The following is a 24,269-nucleotide window of genomic DNA, read 5'->3' as shown; positions in this document are numbered from 1 at the left end:
TCCCTAAAATCCTGGCTGCAGTCCCACTAAGTACATATAAGCATGTCAGTACTGTATTCAGACAGATTTGTCTTTTTTTATCAGAATATATCTTTTAATTGCAGTTGAAGTTGTTACAACTGAATTGATAGTCAGCTTTGGCATACCATCTATTAAGCATTATCTGTACACCACTTAATTGTCACTAGGGTCGCGGGGGGACTGGAGTCTATCCCAGCTGACTGAAGGCAGGGGACACCCTGGACAGGTAACCAGTCTATCACAGGGCTACACTTAGAGACAAACAACCAAGCACACTCACATTCACACCTACGGACAATTTAGAATCACCAATTAACCTCAACATGTTTTTGGACTGTGGAAGGAAGCTGAAGAACTCACGCTACATACAACATGCAAACTCCACACAGACAGATCCCAGGCATCCTAACCGGGCCCCCCATTTGGGATCTTCTAGCGGCGAGGCGATGGTGCTAACCACTGAGCCCCCTTGCAGCCCTATGGCATACCAATGCCTACCTATAAGAATTAGTATAAAGTTCAGTTTATAAAGGTAGATCAAATTGTACATTAGAGCATTTTTCACCATTCGTTTCACAAAACTACTACCTTTTTTTAATTAATCAATTTTTTTATTAAACAACTAAGTCACTACTAATTTACAACTATTTGCAATATGACATTGGTAATCAGCAGAAACACACTGAGATTCATTTAACAGCTTCAGTATCTTCATTAGAAAACTATATCAGAATATTTTACACTATCTGTCATTGAGACACTGCACAGCAACCCCAACACACTTTAAAGATGCCAGGCCAGACCAATCATTATAACCCCGTAGAAAAATGATAAGAACATGGGGGAACATTTTAAACTCAGTCTCATTTGAATATTAAATGATATAACAGGAGTATTGTAGTGATGCCACAGGTTATATAAACAGGAAAGTGAAGCAGGTATAATAATAAGAAAAAATAAATGCTTTAGTATCATAGACACAAGCTGAAATTATTCTCCTATCTAAGTGCACATAAGCAAGTGTGCAAGCAGGTCACTTGTTTTCTTTATATTTGTATGCAGCGTGTTTGTTTTCATCCCATTTCTGGTCCTGAAGGAAGTTTCATCATTCAGTCAGTTGAAATTTGGGAGGTTCAGGTTCTTCTGTAAGCCTCAATTACCCATAACCTCTTCCCCCGTGTAGGTCTGTGGATATGTATTGTCAGAGAAACACTTTCCAAGCAATACTCTAAGCCACTACAGAAACATTGTATTGATGCCATAGTCAGTACTGAATGCATGTTAGGCACTTTAAAGGTACTGTTTGGCTGTTTTGAGGCTATAAATAGCCACCATTCACAGGTTAATGGGTTTATCAGAGATGACTGCATGTGCATTTAAAATTCTGAGCTCTGAGTGATGTTGTTGTTCTCCCTGTAAGCAAAGCAGCGGGGGAAGATGCCGATATTTCCTGCACAGTGTCCTTCCAGCCACTCTTCATTAACTAAAAGAGAATGTGAGAAAGAAACACAAAGAGCATGTCTCGCGTCTGAACAGAAAATGAAGTAAACTTTAAATGACAAAAGACTTGTGTTAAACCTGACAAGCAGTTTAAATGTGAGGTTGACCTGTGACTAACCTTCACCCAAGATGTCAATGGTGTCTCCTTCGCTAAAGTCCAGATCCTCTGGCCCTTGAGAACTGTAGTCATACAGCGCCACCATCTGGTAGAGTATGGTACGGTTGGCTAGCGGGTCCTCTTTCTAAAGTACAATGGCACAATGGGAAAATCACTAAAACTGTAAACTGGATAATTAAGTGACTTTGTGCACGACAAAAAGAGAACAAAACAACACAGAGAACTTCTATGGACTTAGGAGCAAGGAGACCGAAAATAAAAAATCTATGTAAAGTTGGTGCAGCAAATTATATTATAACATATAATATTTAAGCACCATTTTATAACATGTACTGTTTAAACCTTGTTGGGCTGCTATGCATAAATTATTAGGATCAATTTCTCATTCATATTCATGGAAAACAACAACAAATTGTGAATGAAACAAAGAGCAGGATCAACAGCTCTGTTTGTGCTCTGTCCCATATTTCAAAGAATAAAAACTAATTTCAGGCCAGCACTGTCGCTTTACAGCTAGAAGGTTGTGGGTTTTAATGTCGGCTTGGGCTTTTCTGTGTGAGATGTGCATGTTCTCCCTGTGCCTGTGTGGGTTTTAAACAGCTTCCTCCCACAGTCCAAAGACATGCTTAGGGTAATTGGTGACTCTAAATTGGCTGTAGGTGTAACTGTATGCATGCATGGTTCAATTCACTTCAGTTACTTTTTTTATACAGCAACAATTTACAACATGTGTCATCTCATAGTAAGGTGAAAACTTTTCAAATTTTGAACACAGAACAGAGAACCCAATAATCCAAAGTTGTCTTTGGACTCCCTATGAGCAAGCAGTCATTGACGGTGGGAAGGAACCAAAAAAAAAAACTTTTACAGGGAGGAGAAAAAAAAGCCTCAGACAGACCCCGGCTCAGGGAAGGCGGCCATCTGCCTCAACTGATTGGGTGAGAGTGGAGCTGAGGAGGGTGGGGGATAGCAGGAGGGACTGGGGTGTCTGTCTGTCTGTCTGTGTTGGCCATGTGATGCACTGTTGCAGCACTGTAGAGATAACAGTAGAAAATACTATCCCAAGGTGCACTTAACATCAGATGTGTCACTGTTGCATTTAGCAATTGAACCTATTTAGTGTTTTATGCAGTTGTTCAGTAGGCATGTGTCATTTCACCCATTAGCAAAACAATCTGATGATGTGTGATGCTGGAATTGAGTTTTATTACAAGTTAACTTTATATTACATAGAAGTGAAATATAACAAGTATTGTATTAATAAATAGCTAAAAGAAATTAAGAAACAGTTGAACTAGCTAACTTCTAAAGTGTTAGCATAGGTAGATACATTAATTGTAATCTTAAAGTAAAAGATAAAAGGTTGTAATAGCTGCAACGTAGCCAAGCTATATGTGATGGATATATAGCTAAAACAGACAGGTTCTGTTTGGAAATCTTTCCTTTAATTAACTTCTCTATATTAACAGGCTACGTACCGCAAGCTTTTAAAGTAGCTATAATAAAACCACTACTCAAAAAGCCCATTCTAGATCCAGGTGTTTCATCAAACTATAGACCCATATCCAGCCTCCCCTTTAATTTCTAAAATTCTTGAAAAAGATGTTGCAATCCAATTATACGATTATCTGCATAGAAATGGTTTGTCTGAAGAATTTCAGTCAGGATTTAGAATGAATCATAGTACAGAGACAGCACTGGTGAAGGTCATTAATGATCTTCTTATAGCTTCAGACAGTGGACTAGTTTCTATACTTGATCTGCTGGATCTCAGTGCTGCATTTGATACAGTGGATCACAGCATCTTATTACAGAGACTGTAACATGTTATTGGACTTGAACTGGATGTAAACTTATGGAACTACATTAAGCTGATTTAAATCATATTCATCAGACAGTTTCCATTTTATTCATGTTAATGAAGATTCTTCCACCCACAACAGAGTTAGTTATGGAGTTCCACAGGGTTCTGTGCTAGGACCTATATTATTTACTTTGTACGTGCTCCCCTTAGGCAATATTATTTCCATTGTAATGCAGACGACACCCAGCTACATTTATCTATAAAGCCAAATGAAATCAATCAGTTGGTCAAACTCCAGGCATGTCTGAAGAACATAAAGACCTGGATGACCTGGAATTTTCTAAAGGCCTGAATGTTTTGCAGTTTTCTTCATTTAAATTCAGACAAAACTGAGGTTATTGTATTTGGCCTTAAACACCTCAGAAACAAACTATCTAACCAGACAGCTACTCTGGATGGCATTGCCCGAGCCTTCAGTTTTGACCAGGACATGTCGTTCAACACATATATAAAATAAGTCTGTAGGACAGCCTTCTTTCATCTACATAATATCGTAAAAATCAGGAGCATCCTGTCTCAGAGTGATGCTGAGAAACTAGTCCATGCATTTAGAACTTCGAGACTGGACTATTGTAATTCCTTATCATCAGGATGTCCCAATAATGCTCTTAAAAACCTCCAGCTGATCCAAAATGCTGCAGCCAAAGTTCTGACAGGAACCAGTAACAGAGATCATATTTCTCCTGTATTAGCTTCTCTTCACTGGCTCCCTGTAAAATCCAGGATAGAATTTCAAATCCTGGTTCATATAAAACTCTCAATGACCAGCTCCATTTTTCCTTAAAAACCTTATTGTACCTTATCATCCTAACAGAGCCCTTCACTCTCAGACTGCAGGTCTACTTGTGGATCCCAGAGTTTCCAGAAGTACAAGTGCTGGTCATACAATCAGAATATCATGAAAAAGTTTATTTATTTCAGCAATTCCATTCAAAAAGGGAAACTTATATATTATATTCATTCATTAGACACAGACTGATATATTTCAAATGTTTATTTCTCTTAATTTTGATGATTATACCTGAATACTAATGAAAATCCCAAATTTACTATACTAGAAAATTAGAATATTACTTATGACCGATACAAAAAGAATTTCTTGAAATGCTGGCCAACTGAAAAGTATGAACATGAAAAGTATGAGCATGTACAGTATTCAATACTTAGTTGGGGCTCCTTTTGCCTGAATTACTGCAGCAACGCGACGTGGCATGGAGTCGATCAGTCTGTGGCACTGCTCAGACGTTATGAGAGCCCAAGTTGCTCTGATAGTGGCCTTCGGTTCTTCTGCATTGTTGGGTCTGGCGTATCGCATCTTCGTCTTCACAATACCCCATAGATTTTCTATGGGGTTAAGGTCAGGCGAGTTTGCTAGCCAATTAAGAACAGGGATACCATGGTCCTTAAACCAGGTACTGGTAGCTTTGGCACTGTGTGTAGGTGCCAAGTCCTGTTGGAAAATGAAATCTGCATCTCCATAAAGTTGGTCAGCAGCAGGAAGCACGAAGTACTCTTAAACTTCCTGGTAGACCGCTGCGTTGACCTTTAACCTAAGAAAACACAGTGGACTAACACCAGCGGATGACATGGCACCCCAAACCATCACTGACTGTGGAAACTTTACACTCGACCTCAAGCAATGTGGATTCTGTGCCTCTCCTCTCTTCCTCCAGACTCTGGGACCTTGATTTCCAAAGGACATGCAAAATTTACTTTCATCAGAGAACATAACTTTGGACCACTCAGCAGCAGTCCAGTCCTTATGGTCTTTAGCCCATGTGAGACGCTTCTGACGCTGTCTCTTGTTCAAGAGTGGCTTGACACAAGGATGCGACAGCTGAAACCCATTTCTTACATACGCCCGTGCGTGGTGGTTCTGGAAGCACTGACTCCAGCTGCAGTCCACTCTTTGTGAATCTCCCCCACATTTTTGAATGGGTTTCGCTTCACAATCCTCTCCAGGGTGCGGTTATCCCTATTGCTTGTACACTTTTCTCTACCACATCTTTTCCTTCCTTTCGCCTCTCTATTGATGTGCTTGAACACAGAGCTCTGTGAGCACCCAGCCTCTTTAGCAATGATCTTTTGTCTCTTGCCCTCCTTGTCCAAGGTGTCAATGGTTGTCTTTTGGACAACTGTCAGGTCAGCAGTCTTCCCCATGATTGTGTGGCCTACAGAACTAGACTGAGGGACCATTTCAAGGCCTTTGCAGGTGTTTTTAGTTAATTAGCTGATTAGAGTGTGGCACCAGGTGTCGCCAATATTGAACCTTTCCACAATATTCTAATTTTCTGAGATACTGAATTTGGGATTTTCATTAGTATTCAGGTATAATCATCAAAATTAAGAGAAATAAACATTTGAAATACATCAGTCTGTGTGTAATGAATGAATATAATGTACAAGTTTCACTTTTTGAATGGAATTACTGAAATAAATACACTTTTTCATGATATTCTAATTATATGACCAGCACCTGTAGAATGGGAGGCAGAGCCTTCAGTTATCAGCTCCTCTGTTGTGGAATCAGCTCCCAGTTTTGGGTTTGGGAGGCAGACACCCTCTCTACTTTTAAGATTAGGCTTTAAATTTTCCTCTTCGATAAAGCTGATAGTTAGGGCTGCTCAGGATCACCTGACCTGTCCCTTAGTTATGCTGCTATAGCTTTAGACTGGTTCCCATCCTATCCCCTCTACTCTCCTTTCTTACATACATATATCACCATTACATATCAATCACTCTGTGTTTCCTCCGAGGTCCTGTGTTTGTTTTCTCTGCAGGTGTCTCTGGATCTGGAGCTTCACGTCTCTGATTTGCAGTGCTGGCCTCACAGACCTCCAAAAGCCTGGTTCTGGCTGAGTTTTTTTTTGTTGTTTTTTTTTACCCTCTCTTAAGGTTCTTTTTTTCAGTTCCTTCCCACCATTGCCAACTGCTTGCTCAGAGGGAGTCCAAAGGCAACTTTGGATTTCTGGGTTCTCCGTTTCAAAATTCATACGGTTTTCACCTCACGATGTTTAGCGCTGTGAGAGGACATGTTATGAATTGCACTATATAGGTAACTGAATTAAATTGAATTGAACATGTGTGGGGGAGCTTCTGCTACCACTGCTGTGGACAGTTCGCCAAAGGGTCACTCAGACTTCAGCCTTGTAGAAGAGAATGGGGTTTGCCAGCTGCAGAGAAGATGTATTGATGCATTGAGTGATGTCGGCGCACAAGTTTGGTGTACAGTGATAGAAGACGAAACTGCATTGCTTGTCTTGTTTGGCGTAATTTTTTTTGTTTGTTTTCTTTTAAACTTCCTGAAGGCAGCTTGGAGAGGAGCATGGTTGTGTGCAAACTGTGCAACAAAGAGTTTTAAGACAAATAGTCTTAAAATGTTGAGTATAATAGTTATAATTGCACTTTGAGTCTGCATTCATCTGTGATTGTTGTAGACAGGTGAAAAATGCACAGAGAAATATAAATTGTTAAAAAAAAAAAAAAAAAAGCATTTTTCTTATTTAAGTTCATGTACATGTCTCTTCACTGATTAAGTAGTCAACCAAAATGTATTTGAATTGAAAAACTTTGCTTATTGTGTCAAATATTGCTATGTGATAAAATAAGGCTCGTCTTCCATCACTGTTTAAACTGTCCTGTGCGCTGACGTCACTCAGTGCAGCTTGTGCATCTTCCTCATGGCCGCAAACGAACTTTAGGTGCATTATCGCCACGTACTGGCTGGAGTGTGTGCATCAGTGTTACTGGTGTGTTAGAAATTAGGGAACTGAGAAAGGTGCGATTAAATGCATTATTTTTGTAAGCATTTCTTTTCTATAATTAATTAATCAACATTAATGTTTTAAAGTCCAAGCCCTATTTATATATTTACAGAAGTAGGAATTAAATCAAGATCGAACCACCAGCCTTGCAATTATAGGACATCTGCTCTACCACCTGAGCTTTAGCCGCCCAGAGTATTCAAAACTGTATTCTGAAGTAACTGGCCACTGAAGCAGTCAGAAAAATGTAGTGAAGTACAAAGCACAATATTTGCTTCTGAGATGTAATGCGTTACAAGTATAAAGTTGCATAAAATGGAAAAAGTACCAGTACTTCAGATTTGTGCTTACAGTACACGACTCCAAGTAATTCATGTCCACCACTGATTTAAAGCCCTTTTTAAATTAAGTATATTAGTTGTTTTTTTTCAGTACACTTTCATTTCTCCAGTGAACAGTACCAAATGCATGACATAAATGACTGCTGCTGTCTGATATTGAGATAGGGACCTTTCACTTTGATTCACTACCTGCCAAGCAGGAATGTGTTTATATTTGGAGAAGGTGGGCCATATGAGAGCACAGACTCAGCGGACAAAGGCCTGTGATTCAGATAATATTGCCTCAACTTCAATTATGATCTTTTCTCACTGGGACACATAGCCTTGCATATCTGGCTTTTACTTGATAAATGCTCCACTATGTTCACCAGCAACTTTTTAACTGTATCAGCCTAATGGCAGGTGGTGTACAGTGGTTTGTTTTTGGTTTTTGGTTTTTTTCTGGAGCAAGACCCTTCATGCCTGATCCACAGTCACTATCAAAAGACTAGATTGTTGCAGCTTTAATAATGATGCAGTTCTGATGTTTTGTAAGTTTAAGTCCTTACCTGGCACCACAGGGTGGCTCTGCCGGCCTCAGCCACCTCTTGCACAGTACCACCCACTTCCCCACGCAGGGGTGTCAGCACACGGGAGCCATGCTGCTTATGTCTGATGAAACCAATAGAAGGAGCAGTGAAGAGAGGGCATAAATATCAGATAAACTTTAGCATTTAAACACTGTTCCTCTGATGTCAGTTATTTGTTATCAGCCTTCATTTTTTTTTCAACTGCTAGACAAATGAGCTGGTTCTGCTGCTATAAATCATTACATGTCATATAATGCTTCAGTAATATGCTTTTATCCCATGATGATGCAGCATCAACTCTGTTATGTCAGCCCTAGTGTCCTGGGTCCATGTTAAGTTTTCTTAACCAGAACAGATTTCGAATGCAGAGTGGGTAAAGAAAATCTTTTTTTTTTTTTTTCTTTTTCTTAGAAATGAAGCATCACTTGTAAAAACGTACGGAGACATAAGTGGGTTGGTAGGCATGCCGTTACCTGAGGCGCAGCTGAGATGCTGGTTGGCCCAATTTCTGTGCGATTTGTTCCTTCAGTTCAGTGTATGGTGTGTTCAGAGGGACAGACAAAGCCACAGTGTATGTGTAGTGGACCTTTACCACCACAGATTCCATCTGTGATCCCTGAGGTGAGCTGGCATGCTGGGAGCAACGAAAAGAAGCACATTTAAAGATAGAAAAAAATAATGCTGCCTCTTAAATTCTGATTCTTCAGAGGTCCGTGTTGGATGTATTTTTGTTTCTTTTTTTTTTTTTTTTTTTTACAAATTTTTCTAACATTCTATTGGGCAATTTTTTTTATTTATTAATTTTTTTAAAATTTTAAAACGTTTTTTTAGTCAGTCTGCTATCAGTCTGCTTTTAGAGTTATTCTGAATGACATCCTGGAAGTAAACTAAAACTTGTTCTTCTTTTGCAAGAAAATTGTAAGATATATAACAGAAATGTTTTAAAAAATAATTTAATAAAATACAAGAATATATTATTTATTGTAGGAATATTATCACACATATATTCTTACACACAGACCCATAAACCCTAATGTAATAATCAGGAATCAATATTAAGGAAATAACCATTAATTATTGACTGGATTTGGGACTCCAGTTGACATTTTAAGTAGTGTAAATGCTTCCTGTTTAAAATAATCTGACTTGTCTGTTATGTGGAATCTCCTGATGTCATTGGTCAGTGTTTCCGTAGCTGTTCTTTAAGACATATATAAAACGGTACCATATTTGAATAAAATGTACCATTCCAAAGGAAAAATACCTGTTTTAATGCAAAGTCAGTAACCTGCAGAATCACACACCATAGCTCACCATAGAAACACTTTCCTCCAATGTCCAAACTAGCTGATTCAGCCACTTGACCTTTTCACACTACAATTATGAACTAAATTCATCTATAGTTCAGTGAGAATAGGACAAACTATGAAACCATTTAAAAAAATAAAATCTATCTTCATGCAGAGGCAAGCTAACGTATTGTGTTTTCGTGTTGCTGTCCTGAGAGGTCGGACCTAGTAACACTCCTGTTTCACTTCCAGCACAAGTCTGAACTGAACGTCCACATTAATGGAAAGATATGCACAAGCAGTGGTACTCTGAGTTGTGTCAAGGGATTTAGGAAAGGATTTTTCCACATTTCAGCTCATAGTGGTCCAAAAAAACACCACAGAGACTCTTTATACACAGTTTGTGGACCACATGAGATATGAATGTGTGTGTGAGACAAACATTTCATCACTTCTATCTTTCAAAGTAGTCCATTTGTAAATGAAGCAGACCTCTCAGCACAGCAGTTGTCTTTAACTTATGTCTATGGAAGTTTGTCAGACAATGTTGCAGTTGTAAAATCAGTAGCTAATGGTAGATAGCAGGAGATTGGAAATGGCTGGAGTGACTGTTGGTTAACAAGGTCTTAACAGGGTGCCGTTCAGTCATTTTTTCATACTTGTTTTGTTTGATAACAGATAAAACCCTATGTAAATGAAAACAGCTTTAAATAGGCATTTGGCTGCAATAGAATGTAGAATATGTGAGCACATAATGCAGGAGAGAGGCAAACACATGCAACAACATGAGACAAACAAAATAAATAACTATCCATGCTACTGATATGGAACATTGTGTTGAGCTAGAAGTAATAAGATTGGTACTAAAACAAAATAGCATTCCCATCTTCTGCCATTGTTGTGTGCATCTCTATTCTGTGTAAATGATTAGGACACTAATAACAGCAAAGTGTAGTGGTTTGTTATTTGGCAATAAACTAAATTTCAGTAGCAGTCTACTAATTGTGCATTTATCAAATCCAAACCGGTTCTGAAGAAGGTGCAAATCTGGCCATCGGGAGCCATCTCTGCTCTTTAAGACTGTTTTGAGCACACTGACTGGCAAATGTTTAGGTAGGCTGCAACCAACAGCAACTCAGTCAACCTGGAGGAGTAGCCACATGAGTGACCGGCTACATCAGGAAGTGCACTGATGACGTCACTGTCTCCAAGACCATCACCACCACTGCAGAGGTGCGCTTGCTGCTGAAAAACAGAGTCTCTGCTTTCAGGGCAGGTGACAGCGAGGCTCTAAAAACAGCAAGAGCCAAACTGTCCCAAGTCGTCAGAGAAGCCAAGCATGCACATGGCCAGAAAATCCACGGCCACTTCAGGGACAGCGGCGACACCCAGTGCATGTAGCAGGGCATCCAGGCCGTCACAAACTACAGGACAAGATCCCCCACCTGTGACAACGACGCCTCCTTGCTGGATGTGTTGAACGACTTCTATGCTCGCTTTTGAAGCCCAGAATGAGGAGACGGTGAGGGAGACCACCCCTCCCCCCGATGACCAGGTGCTGTGTCTCACCATGGCAGACGTGAGGAAGACACTTCGCAGAGTCAACCCACGGAAAGCTGCTGGACCAGAAAACATTCCTGGTAAAGTGCTCAGGGAGGGTGCAGACCAGCTGGTGGATGTTCTCACAGACATCTTCAACACCTCCCTAAGCACCTCCATTGTTCCAAAGTGCTTCAAAGCCACCACCATCATCCCCGTGCCAAAGAAGTCGTCAGTGTCCTGCCTCAATGACTATCGCCCCGTTGCACTCACACCCGTCACAATGAAGTGTTTCGAGAGGCTCGTCTTGAGGCACATTAAGACCCTGCTGCCCCCCTAACTAGACCCTTTGCAGTTCGCATATCGTCCCAACCGCTCCACAGACGACGCCGTCTCCACCGCCCTCCACCTGGCCCTCACCCACCTGGACAACAAAGACACCCACGTCAGAATGCTGTTCATAGACTTCAGCTCAGCATTCAACACAATCATCCCCCAGCACCTGATGAGAAAGCTGAGCCTGCTGGGCCTGAACACCTCCCTCTGCAATTGGATCCTGGACTTCCTGACTGATAGACCCCCAGTCAGTCTGAATCGGGACCAGCACTTCCAACATCACCACACTGAGCACGGGGGCCCCCCAGGGCTGTGTGCTCAGTCCAACGCTGTTTACTCTGCTGACTCACGACTGTGCAGCAATGCACAGTTCAAATCACATCATAAAGTTTGCTGATGACGTGACTGTAGTGGGTCTCATCAGCAGGAATGACGAGTCAGCCTACAGAGAGGAGGTGCAGCAGCTAATGGACTGGTGCCGAGTCAACAACCTGTCTCTGAATGTGGACAAGACTAAAGAGATGGTTGTGGACTTCAGGAGTTAACAAAGGGAGCATGTTCCACTGACCATCAATGGCTCCACTGTGGAGACCATCCAGAGCACCAAATTCCTTGGTGTCCACCTGGCGGAGTCCCTCACTTGGTCCCTCCACACCAGCTCCATAGCAAAGAAAGCCCAGCAGCATCTCTTCTTCTTGCAGAGGCTGAGGAAAGCCCACCTCCCACCCCCCATACTGACAATATTCTACAGAGGGACTATTGAGAGCATCATGAGCAGCTACATCACTACCTGGTTTGGAAACTGCACTGTCTCAGACTGCAAGATCCTCCAGAGGGTGGTGAGAACAGCAGAAAAAATCATTTGAGTGTCTCTCCCCTCCATCAAGGACATTTACACCACACGCTGCACCCAAAAAGCCACCAGCATTGTGAAGGACCCCACACACCCTTCACACAAACTTTTTACACTCCTGCCGTCTAGCAGGAGGTTCAGAAGCATGCGAGCCCACACGGCCCGACTGTGCAACAGCTTCATCCCTCAAGCCATAAGACTGTTAAACATTCAAGGACTGGACTAACACACAAACAAAAACACACACACACACACACACACACACTACCTCCATTGTGTTGTACTGTCCGTGTTGTGTTGTAATGTTTTGTTTGCCATGTTTACATTGTACTTTTGCACTACCTTTTGATATTGCACTACTGTTTCCATATTTGTATTTATATTTTTTACTCTATCCTATTTTTACTTTTTTGTATTTTTTTTGTCTTATTTTACTTTTATGTATCATATCTGTTGCACTGCATTCTTTGCACTATCACCTTAGCTCTGGATCTGGGAAACACTGTCTCATCTCACTGTGTACTGTACAGCTGTATGTGGTTGAAATGACAATAAAGCTCTTTGAATCTTGAATCTAAATGACATTTATCTATCCTACATGATGGAACATGAACTGCTTTTAACAATTGTATTCTTAGTATTGCTATTAATTACCTTGACCCTGATATTAACCAACACCAAAATTTTTAACAGTATTTTCACACAAAGATGATGAAATAGTTTAAAATCCATGAGAAAGAGACTAAAATGTCTAGTTTTTGTTGACATGTATTACAGATGACAATAAAATTAAAGCAAATTAAATTAAGTATCTGGCTGTTTTTGTTCAAGCACAATCTTCCTGAATGATTATGTGGCACATGTGGAATAGGAAGTGTATTAGTTACATTTCATCAGAAGCAGTCTCTTGTGGCACACAGCGACACAAAAGAATATTTATATCCAAAACATCTGCCTTCCCTGAGCATCGTAGTGCCTTAAGCAGGACACATCAGCATCCCCTTTTAAGTTCAACCATTGGCACACTCATCTATCTCTATATCAGGCAGAAAGAGAAATGCAGTGTGTCTGTGCATGTGCCATAAGCTGGATGTGGGAGGGGGCAAAGCTATACGATTTAAAAATTGACCATGCGCATATAAATCAGATCTTTCAGGGGAGGATATTACCTGGTTGCTGGCTGCATTGGCTGTATACTTGGGAGGCTCTGAGGCTGCTGGTAGCACGTGGGTGGCAGTAGTGTAGGATGGAGGTGGAGTGTCTGAGGTAAACTGTACTGCAGGGTAAATGCAGGAAAGGTAGAGTGAGCACACACAATACAATACTAATGGTCAGTTAGACAGCCGAATGTTATAAAAAGAACTTGAGTTTAGCTGCCAAAGACACAACTCAGAAGAAAAGACCATTGTGGATTGACCATGGTCAGCTTGGATACAAGCAAGATCACAGCAACACAACTCTGCACAGCTATCTCCTGTAAGGCTGTAGTGCAAACACACATCATGGCCGCTTGTCTCTGCCTGCTGTGGCTGAAACCATGATTATCCTGTGCAGACACAGTAACCTACGGACATGTACTTGTTGTTAAGGCCAAATAATGATTTCTGCATGACTGACTAAACTTTAAAAGGTGACTAACACTACCAGTTATTCTATCAGCTATTTTACCAATTAGTGAATCTAAACTAGTTAAAGTAAAATCAGTGTAAATTTAAGTTTTTTTCATTTATTTTATTTTGACAAACTGCATGTCACTATATCATCATATGTCACTATATGCTGGATCGCACAGTATGAACTGGAACAAAAGTTTACATCTTAAATTGCAAACGAGGCTGTAAGCAATCCAACATGAAAAAAGGGTGAATTAATTAAGCCAGTGACACAACTCCAAGAAATCCTACATTTTTTTTGTTCCCTTAAACAAAGTGCAAAACTTGAGTCTATATTAAACAAAGTGCAACATGGACACAGCGGAAATGCATGTTATTCTTTAACATTCAGAAAAAAATGAGGTTATTGTATCTGGCCCTAAACACCTGCACTGTTGAACCAGATAGCTACTCTAGATGGCATTGCCTTGGTTCCTTCCCACTGTTGCCAACTACTTGCTCAGAGGGAATCCAAAGGCAACTTTGGATTGTTGGGTTCTCTGTTTAAATTGTAAGGTCTCCACCTTACGATGTTAAGCGCTGTGTGATGGCATATTTTGTAACCTGCGCTATACAAATAAAATTGACTTGACTTCTGTAATGCCTCAATTGGTACTTAACATCTTTAGTAATGACAGTCTGTATAGTGATCAAAATGTCTTGCTCTAAAACCAAATCGTGGATGGATGCACTAACAGACCTAGAAATGTTCAATCTTTGCAACAGCAAATTCTAAAAGGGCTAAAATCACAGATACTCATCTGGTGGAGATAAATCCACATGGCCAGGCAAAACATATACTAAATATTACTGTGGCCCTGAAATGATCTATTAAAAGAAAGAAGTGTTTTTTAAGCAAATCAGAGGAATAACAGTGTAGAGCTGAGGAGGAGGACATGGAGGTGTGTGACTGATTTCTACCCTGAGGAGGAGCTGCAGGACTGGCCTGGGCCTTTGGTCGAGTGGGGGGCTTGAGACCCGGTGGGAGGGGGATCCCACTAGGAAGTGTCTGTAAAAGAACCTAAGACAGGAGAGTCAATGAAACAGTATTTTTCTTCCATTAGGTAAATAAAGCATTGGATTGATCTTCTAGCAGAACACTTGCATATTTTGTTCAAATCTGTGTGTGTAATCTTGTAACTGTTCTAACTGAAGGCCTTAAAATGTAGCAGATTTTTTATTTCAAACATTTTATGTATTTCTCTTACACAACAGTTTCGTTGCCTCAGGTGAGGCAGGGATAAAGCTCGGCTCAGCATGAATCATAATTTTGAGGAGTTGGTGAAGTGCCCCCAATAAAACTGAAGCCCAGGCCACGATTTTCTTCTCAAAACTACCCTGGAATATATTAGGAAGTGTATCATAAAGGGTATTACTGTGTGATCTAATATTTTACATTCTGCTTTTTGCCACTGGACGTCTTGACATCTGCAGGTTCGAGCAGGGACACCGGCACGAGTCCTCTCTGAAAATAAAGAACAAAAAAGCAGATAGATACCGATTAGAAAAAAATAATAAAAAATCACACGGACGCCCAATATACTGCATTATTGGCAGCAGATGAAATGAAATGTTGATTAAATATTTTTTTTACAATTTGAAATAACAACCCACTGACACACCGTATCTTCCAACAGCTCCCTTCCCCAAAAAGCTACAGTTGTGCTGCTTCAGAACTAAAAATACATTCACTTTATTTATTGTTCTGATAACGACAAGATCCTGACTGCTGAACTAGATATGACACAGACAGTTGATGGCTTCACTGATGACAGACAATATGACCTGCTCTTAGCCAGAAACAGTGATAATCAGCAAAAAGTGAGAAGCTTCTCCCACAATATTTAGGACGTTGACCTTTGCTAGTGAGAGCATCAGGTCTGAAGGCTTTTTGATTCTACTTTATTTGACTCTCGTGCTCCTAAGCTATGTTCACCACGTCTCTGTCTGTTTGACATTTGGTGCTGTAGTGTAGGTAGTAATGTGTGGGTTTTTAGTGCCTTTCCTTGGAAAACAGCTGCCTGCTAGAGCTGAAATGATGCTGGAAAAGAGAACTAAAACAGTAAAGCTCTACCCAAAAACATAAGGTTGAGGGAAGCTGCAGACTGAGCTGATAATTCTTTGTAGCTTCACCACTACCACCTATCACAATGTTACGGGATCCATTCATATAATATACAATTAAAAAAAAAATCTTAATAAAATAATCACTCACTTCATGTTTTTAGATATACTACTTACATTTAAATGATTGAAATAGCATAAAATTAACATAAAAGGTGATTGATTCAGTTAAGCAATGACATGAAATAAAAACTATACAACTGGAAAGTTTTAGTTGTTTTTTTTGTTGTTGTTTTTTTTTTTTTTTTTACAGATTATTCCAATTTTTTTGTTTAGGGGAGGGGGGACCTCTAATCCATACTGAAGTCCTGCTCATCACATTTGCTATACAGTATGTTAGTATAGTGTAATGCTAGCGCACACTGGCTAACAATAAAATATTCATGTGATCTGTCTGTGACAGCACACTACAGCATTTGCAGTCTGAGACAACAATTCTTTTATTTAATTTTTTCATTTACTACTGTACATGCATTAAGATCAGTTTAAGAATTTAACAAAATAAACTGGGGGGCCTGGAGCCTATCCCAGCCAGCCCAGGTTGAAGGCAGGGGACACCCTGGACAGGCTGCCAGTCTATCACAGGGCTAATAATAATAACAATGATATATATATATATATATATATACACACACACAATCTGTAAACTAGTTTCAACTGTATATATATTCAAATTATTAAAATGGTTTCAACGTAAAATAAGTTATTTGTGGGGAGGAACTGTGGTGGCCAACGGGGGCAAACGACATGCATATATATGAATGCGCTGCATAAACAGAAACGCACTGCAAAAAGAAAACACTGCACATCCACTCTCACAACGGAAGTGCTCCACAATGGAAGTGCCCCAGGCCTCTGGGGGCACTAGTGAGCTTTTCACCTGAGAGGCAGACAATGGTGAGCGAGACAAGTAACATTAGTTGAGGTGAAAAGCCAACCCAGTCTCACAGCAATTTGTGAAATAGTCACAAAACTAAATATTATCATTATTATTGTTTTCCCAACTTTTTTGTGTTCCCCAACACGAATTGCAAACCAATACATTTCAATTGGAATTATCTTTCGTGTCTTGGACACATTTTTTCCCCATTAGACAGCGCATAGACTGATGTTTGTGCTGTTCTTTCCTTCCCACAGTCAGGCATGAACCAGTTTTACTGTTATGGCCCGTCCACACTACTGACTATAGAGATCACTATGCAGATAATACAGGAAAACACTGTACTGTGATCATAGCTAGTGTAAAGTGTAAAAGAGTACATCGTATTGTGGCATTTTTTGTGTTTTCATTACACCGGCAGTGTTTGGGGGAAATTTGTGCTCGTTGCTAAGGCAACCCTGTTAGCGTCTGGGCGCTGCCTCGTCGGACACTCAGAAGAGATCCGTCCTACATGGTCTGTAATGTTTTTGTGTGTACAGTATTATATTATTGTTTTGTTTCCCAGGACAACAATAATAATAATAACATTAAGTTTCGTGACTATTTCACAAATTGCCATGAGACTGGGTTGGCTTTTCCCTCAACTAACGTTACTTGTCTCGCTCACCGTTGTCTGCCTCTCAGGTGAAAAGCTCACTACTGCCCCTAGAGGCCTGGGGCACTTCTGTTGTTTGAGTGGATGTGCAGCGTTTTCTTTTTGCAGCACATTTCTGTGTTTGCAGCGCGTTTCTGTTTATGCAACGCATTCATGTATATGCAGCTGGTTTGTGAATATGCACGTCAAAAAAATCATCAGTAAATCTCCTGCTTCCCAGTTGTTATGGTTTGGAACCATACATTTACATTTTTGTTTCAGTCACACTGCTATCATCAAGCTCCTTTGCAGCAACAGACAGCTGAAATGTGCCCCACATTCAGACTTTGACTTAATTCTTTCCACTTTGCAAACATACATTATAGCATATTGTTTTATCTCAACACTTTACCCTTTACACTAACAGGAATGGATGCAATTCACACACGTCAGACTTCCACCATGCATTAGACTGTGTCTTTGACTGATAAGCTTCACAAAGAAAACAAAATTTGTCTCTCCAGATTTTTTTTCCTTTTTCTGGTTTTCCCAGATCTCTCTAGCATGTGTTTGCTGTAGTAACTCTTAACAGCACACCCAGAAATCAACTGTATTTAACCTGTATACTGTCTGGTGTCTGTGCATTCCATTTTGACATTTTACGATGAGACAACACAGTCGAACTTAGTTAGAATTAGCATGTAATGTGGAACATGCCCCCTGGTCACAGCAAAAGTTCAGATAAATAAATTGTTCACCACCTGATCAGCAGGTAAAGACTAGCTGGTGAACACTGGAGAATTTAGCAGCTAAACAGCCAGCTTTATTTTTCAGCAGTTGGTGGAGACCAAAAACAGAGCTAAAAGGGGAGGGAATTTTGGACTTGACTAAGTGGGCACAAACATAGCTGTGTATGAATAGTGATATTGCTGGATGTATTGCATGAAAGGCATGAAAGCATGTTTTTAGCTTGTTCTGCAGCTTTCAGACTTTCAATCTTGTAATTGTGTCCAAGGTGTTTTAAAGCTTGGGGCAGGGAAACGAGCATGTTTCTCAGGATATGCAAATGTATCAACACAACAGTGTGACCACTCGTGTACAAAATATACAGTCTATCTTTGGCTCAGTACAGATCTCTACCCACCTGTCCATCATATATGACTGCTGTCATCCCATCTCTGTCCTCCTCTCCAAATAGAAATACAGTGGCCCCTCCTGGAACAGTCAGTTGTCCTGGGGCCCGAGCCACGTAAGCAAGCCGCATGCGCATATATCGAGAATCCCTAACAGGTAGTGAAAAGACAAGATCACTCATACATTTACAAGCATTTTATTTACTAAAATGAGTTTTTCAGCATAACTATTACCCTCACAAAGTAATGTTAACAACTCACGTTACTATTTCTCACATGATTTTAGAAAACTTACTGAGCTCCATCCACCTTAGGTTCATAGAAACCAGGTTTCTGTGCAGAAGACAGGGTGACAGTCAGCAGCTGGAGTAACCAATAGCAATATGTTAACTCATACTAACACTACAGTGAGACTTACCTGCAGCCTCAAAGGTTCGAAACCTCCAAAATCATCATTGGGAATCATGGAGGAAATCACCTGCAATAGTAGAGCATCACAGACTAATGAACACTACAGGTGGCTTCATGTAGTTTATTTTCATGGAAAATAGATATTTTATTATTGCATTACAAAGACTAAAAGTGTTTTTTCTATAACATTTGGGTAAACACCGTTACAAATAGTGAAATGTGAGAAAAGTTGAAGGCCTAGTATTCATGTTAATTTATCCATTCATCCATCCATCCTTTTTTTGTACACAATTTCATTCTGTACAGGGTTACAGGGGCTGGAGCCTATCCAAGCTGACTTAGGGTAATAGGTAATTAGTCAGTTCATCACAGATCCATGTTAAATTAAGTTTTGAGCTATTTTTACATACCTCAACAGAGCCCTCCTACTCAATTCCCTAGCCTTATCCTAACATACCTCTATTGGCCTTTAAATCATATTACCATCCAACCAAACAGCCCATATTGTGGCAGTTTGACCCAATCCTGTCTATGTAATTTGTATCTGCTAAGGTCAACCTTTGTACATTAATTGGCCACAGTGGCCCAACACACAGTTGTATCTGAAGGCAACGGCTTTTTCATGTGGGCTTCTCCCATTCTTACATGTCAAGCTAGACTAGTTTTACCAGCTGTTACTAGTTAAGACTCAGTGGTCAGGAAAGTATTCTACCACCAAATAAAAAGATTTAGTTTTTCTTTAGTTGTTTTCTTTTGCTTTTTAGTACAGTGGTATCAAATCACTAAACTCAATATGACCCAAGACAGAATGATCCTGCTGTGCATTAGTAATATTTCTCTTTACTAATGACTTAATTTGATCAAACAAATCGTTCATAATTAAACATATGCTTCATTTAAAAAAAAACAATAATAATAAAGAACTGAAACTAGATTTTAGCTCAGAGCCCCTCAGTAACAGACGGCTTGAGAATTATATATATTTTATTAAATTCCTAAAAACTTTAAGCTTTAATACAGTTTTAATGGATGTGTTACATAAAAATTCACATGCAGTTGTCATGAATACCATTTTTTTTTTGTGCCAGACAGTAAATGTATGTTTATTTCTGTTGCAAAGTTGGATTTTTTAAAACTAGGTTCTGTGGGGATTAGTGTGCTTTAGAAGCCAGCCTCATGTGATCATTTAAAGAACTGTAGTTTGTCCATCACCAATTTTATCCACTGTATAACTGTTGTGATGACAAATAAAGTTGACGTCACAGTAGTTAGTGGTCCTATTATTCCTTATAAAGTGACACAAGTACATTGTATTCATTTGATACTGATACATTTTACACATCATCGAAACAACATAACATTCACAGTGGAGACACTCTACCTTTGGCTTCCCCAAGAAGTCTCTTTGCTTCAGCTGCTCCACATCCTGTTTCCTGGGACGAAACACCACATCCACAGGTACCAGGAGAGGAGCCAAGACCTCTTTATTCTGTTTTCAAAGTCACAATAAAGGATTCATTTAAATACTTATTTAGAACTATAAAATCCATTTTTATGCTGGAAAACCATTGTATTTGTATTTTAGCTCTGGGCTTTGCGAGAATCACTACAGCCATACCTTTTGTACAGATCTACAAAACATACTGTGATCTACAGTTGTGAACAAAAGAGTACATACACTTGTAAAGACCATGTATATCACAGCCGTCTAGAGTTTTCAATAACCAATACATATTGTAATTTTCTATGACAGCATCATTGAAACACGTGTCATTGTCATAAAGACAATCATGCATTTTGGCTGTTTCACAATTTATTTTAGTTGACAAAGATGCATTTGCTTAAATCATTCTTCACAAGTTTATGTAGATTTTCGTTCACAACTTAATAACATAGTCCGTGTTATGGTAGTAGTATCTAAACTGTCACAGATGCTCTTGATTTCCATTAATAATCTCTGCCTGTTTTTTTTTTTTTAGCTACAGCTGTGAGCAAAATCCTTCGACATACAGTACTGTACAAAAGTCTAAGGCAGATGTGAAGAAATTGCTGTAAAGTGGGAAAGCTTTAAAAAAAAAAAAAAAAAAACATGCAAAGTGAGTGAATAGAAAAAAAATCTAAATCAAATCAATATTTCGTGTTCCCACCCTTTGCCTTCCAAACAGCATCAATTCTTCTGGGTACACTTGTGCACAGTTTTTGAAGGAACTTGGCAGGTAGGTTGTTCCAAACATCTTGAGCAACTTATCACAGATCTGTTGTGAATGCAGGTTGCCTCAAGAGCCATGATGCAGATATATAGACAAAGCGCATAGGTCCAAAACTGAGACAGTTCAATGTTCACAGCTCATTTTATCACCATGTTGATGTAGCTGGGTTAATTGGAAATCAGAGGTGTTCCCAATGTTGTTTCACTGATCAGTTTTTCTAACTTGTGTGGCAGAGATTACAGTTGTATTATTTTTTTGCTGCATTGAGTTTCTACTTTAGGGTCTATGTTTTCAATCTAGTCTTTCGAAAGTAAAGGAAGAGAAAATACTCAGCTGTCAACTTAGAAATAATTAAATTATCAGGAGGTAATAGAATTTTGAGTCATCAGACATTTAGGTAATATTGGAAAGGGGTGTATTCACTTCTGCTGTGTACTCTAACAGGGTGTGCTGCCAGATCAGCAGAGCTGGTGCCTGTTTCACAAAAACAATTTGTGAGCACAAATAGTGGCAGAATCATGTTTTGCAAATGTTTTTTGCTCACACATTGCAGTATGGGTCACAAGTATGGCATGTGTTTGATCATCTGGCCTTAAACAGTGCGCATGTACATTGTACTTTGTGGGTGAATAAGAGAAAAGCTATAAAGCACTTAGTCTACAAACACATTCACACACGCTGATGATTGTGAGTTTTGGGCCTCCTTGTTGAAAGCAATTTAGGGTTCAGTGTTCAAGGACATATGCTCACCAGCCACTTTATTAGGTACACCTTGCTAGTACCGGGTTGGACCCCCTTTTGCCTTCAGAACTGCCTTAATCCTTCATGGCATAGATTCAACAAGGTACTGGAAACATTTCCCAGAGATTTTGCTCCATATTGACATGATAGCAACACGCAGTTGCTGCAGATTTGTCGGCTGCACATCCATGATGCGAATCTCCCGTTCCACCACATCCCAAAGGTTCTCTATTGGATTGAGATCTGGTGACTGTGGAGGCCATTGGAGTACAGTGAACTCATTGTCATGTTCAAGAAACCAGTCTGAGATGATTCACGCTTTATGACATGGTGTGTTGTCCTGCTGGAAGTAGCCATCAGAAGATGGGTACACTGTGGTCATAAAGGGATGGACATGGTCAGCAACAATACTCAGGTAGGCTGTGGCGTTGACACGATCCTCAATTGGTACTAAGGGGACCAAAGTGTGCCAAGAAAATATCTCCCACACCATTACACCAGCAGCAGCAGCCTGAACCGTTGATACAAGGCAGGATGGATCCATGCTTTCATGTTACTGACGCCAAATTCTGACCCTACCATCCGAATGTCGCAGCAGAAATCGAGACTCGTCAGACCAGGCAACATTTTTCCAATCTTCTACTGTCCAATTTTGGTGAGCCTGTGCAAATTGTAGCCTCAGTTTCCTGTTCTTAGCTGACAGGAGTGGCACCCGGTGTGGTCTTCTGCTGCTGTAGCCCATCCGCCTCAAGGTTCGACGTGTTGTGCGTTCAGAGATGGTATTCTGCATACCTCGGTTGTAACGAGTGGTTATTTGAGTTACTGTTGCCTTTCTATCAGCTCGAACCAGTCTGGCCATTCTCCTCTGACCTCTGGCATCAACAAGGCATTTGCGCCCACAGAACTGCCGCTCACTGGATATTTTCTCTTTTTCGGACCATTCTCTGTAAACCCTAGAGATGGTTGTGCGTGAAGATCCCAGTAGATCAGCAGTTTCTGAAATACTCAGACCAGCCCGTCTGGCACCAACAAGCATGCCACGTTCAAAGTCACTTAAATCACCTTTCTTCCCCATTCTGGTGCTCAGTTTGAATTGCAGCAGATTGTCTTGATCATGTCTACATGCCTAAATGCATTGAGTTGCTGCCATGTGATTAGCTGATTAGAAATTTGCGTTAACGAGCAGCTGGACAGGTGTACCTAATAAAGTGGCCGGTGAGTGTAGTCTCACATGTGAACAGAAGGAATCATGCCACCAACTGACGTGCTACCCACAGCTATGGCAGGATGGACTTTGGTTTAATGTTGCCTGCAGCAATGTCAGCTTCACAACCAACCATGATTTAACTTTGCTGTAATTTTTGGACTGTCCTATATTTATCTTTGATTTTCTTTGATTATCAGCTGACAGGGCTTTAGCATTATACTGTACTCAGTTTAATTGGATTTCCCCGTCCTTGCTTCTACATGATGTGCAACACATCAGCATAGCCAAATGGAACAAAGCCAATTACTCACTTATGTACAAGAAGTTAAAGCATTCCTATTGTTGTGCATATTTTTTTAAAAAGTGATGACAAACCAACTTTTTCTGACTTTGGAAAACCATCCTCATCTTTCTCTCTTTGTTAGAAGATTAAGTATGGCAATGGCAGAACAGTGCAAGGGCAAGTGACTTTGGAAATTTGTCACTTAAGCCTGCTTTATGTCCTTTCTAGTCCCATGTCTGAAGAGGGCTTAATAAGTTGGAAGTTGGGATACTCACCGCAATGCTGTCCAAAGCTGCCTCTATGTTTGTCCCTCGTCCTCCCTTCTCCTGGGAGGCTGACAGCAGGACGTCCCTAGCCTGTTCCCACTGGCCCATCCGACAGTACACAGCTGCTGCATTATATAACACCTAGGGGATATATTGCAAGTACACATTTCAGTACCATCCCATTATTTTTCATGTTCTCTTTAGTGTTGTGAAAGCCTCCTCATGTGGATTTTATACCATCAGTTCCCACAGTAAACTATAATAGGTTTACGAGGCAATACCAGTTCTTCAGTCATTACTTAGCCACGATTTCTTCCTTTCCAAACTTATTTTCTGGTTTCAGAAAAGCAACATTCTTATTCTAGTCCACCCAACAATTCTGAAAAAGAAAAACAATACAAAAAGTCCTAAACTGCAAGTTGAAAGGATATATATATATATATATACATGAACCCTTGAAAGTCTTAAACTGTACGCTGCAGTTTAAACATGGGAGTTCTCAGTGTAGGGTTTTAGTGTGGTAGAAAATAAGAT

At 40.1% G+C, this 24,269-nt stretch overlaps 1 protein-coding gene across 2 annotated transcripts in view; it reads right to left on the bottom strand.

Moving 5' to 3' along the window:
* Positions 1 to 610: 610 nt before the first annotated feature.
* The window catches only part of noxa1 (NADPH oxidase activator 1), a 30,631-nt gene continuing 6,972 nt past the window's right edge, over positions 611 to 24,269 (bottom strand). For both annotated transcript variants that reach the window (XM_008285162.1, XM_008285163.1), the window contains 12 exons: positions 23,745 to 23,876; positions 20,410 to 20,517; positions 19,036 to 19,095; positions 18,913 to 18,950; positions 18,629 to 18,767; positions 15,243 to 15,311; positions 14,768 to 14,867; positions 13,364 to 13,470; positions 8,651 to 8,811; positions 8,157 to 8,259; positions 1,640 to 1,763; positions 611 to 1,504 (listed from right to left, as the gene is read on the bottom strand). In XM_008285162.1, coding sequence (XP_008283384.1) covers positions 1,398 to 1,504; positions 1,640 to 1,763; positions 8,157 to 8,259; positions 8,651 to 8,811; positions 13,364 to 13,470; positions 14,768 to 14,867; positions 15,243 to 15,311; positions 18,629 to 18,767; positions 18,913 to 18,950; positions 19,036 to 19,095; positions 20,410 to 20,517; positions 23,745 to 23,876 — 1,248 coding nt within the window. In that variant the 3' untranslated portion in view covers positions 611 to 1,397. The remainder of the gene's footprint in view (positions 1,505 to 1,639; positions 1,764 to 8,156; positions 8,260 to 8,650; positions 8,812 to 13,363; positions 13,471 to 14,767; positions 14,868 to 15,242; positions 15,312 to 18,628; positions 18,768 to 18,912; positions 18,951 to 19,035; positions 19,096 to 20,409; positions 20,518 to 23,744; positions 23,877 to 24,269) is intronic.

The sequence above is a fragment of the Stegastes partitus genome, unplaced genomic scaffold, assembly GCF_000690725.1.
Source record: "Stegastes partitus isolate 25-593 unplaced genomic scaffold, Stegastes_partitus-1.0.2 Scaffold389, whole genome shotgun sequence".
NCBI lineage: Eukaryota > Metazoa > Chordata > Actinopteri > Pomacentridae > Stegastes > Stegastes partitus.
Note: the sequence above shows the minus strand (reverse complement) of the source record. Positions and strands in the feature narration are given on the sequence as shown.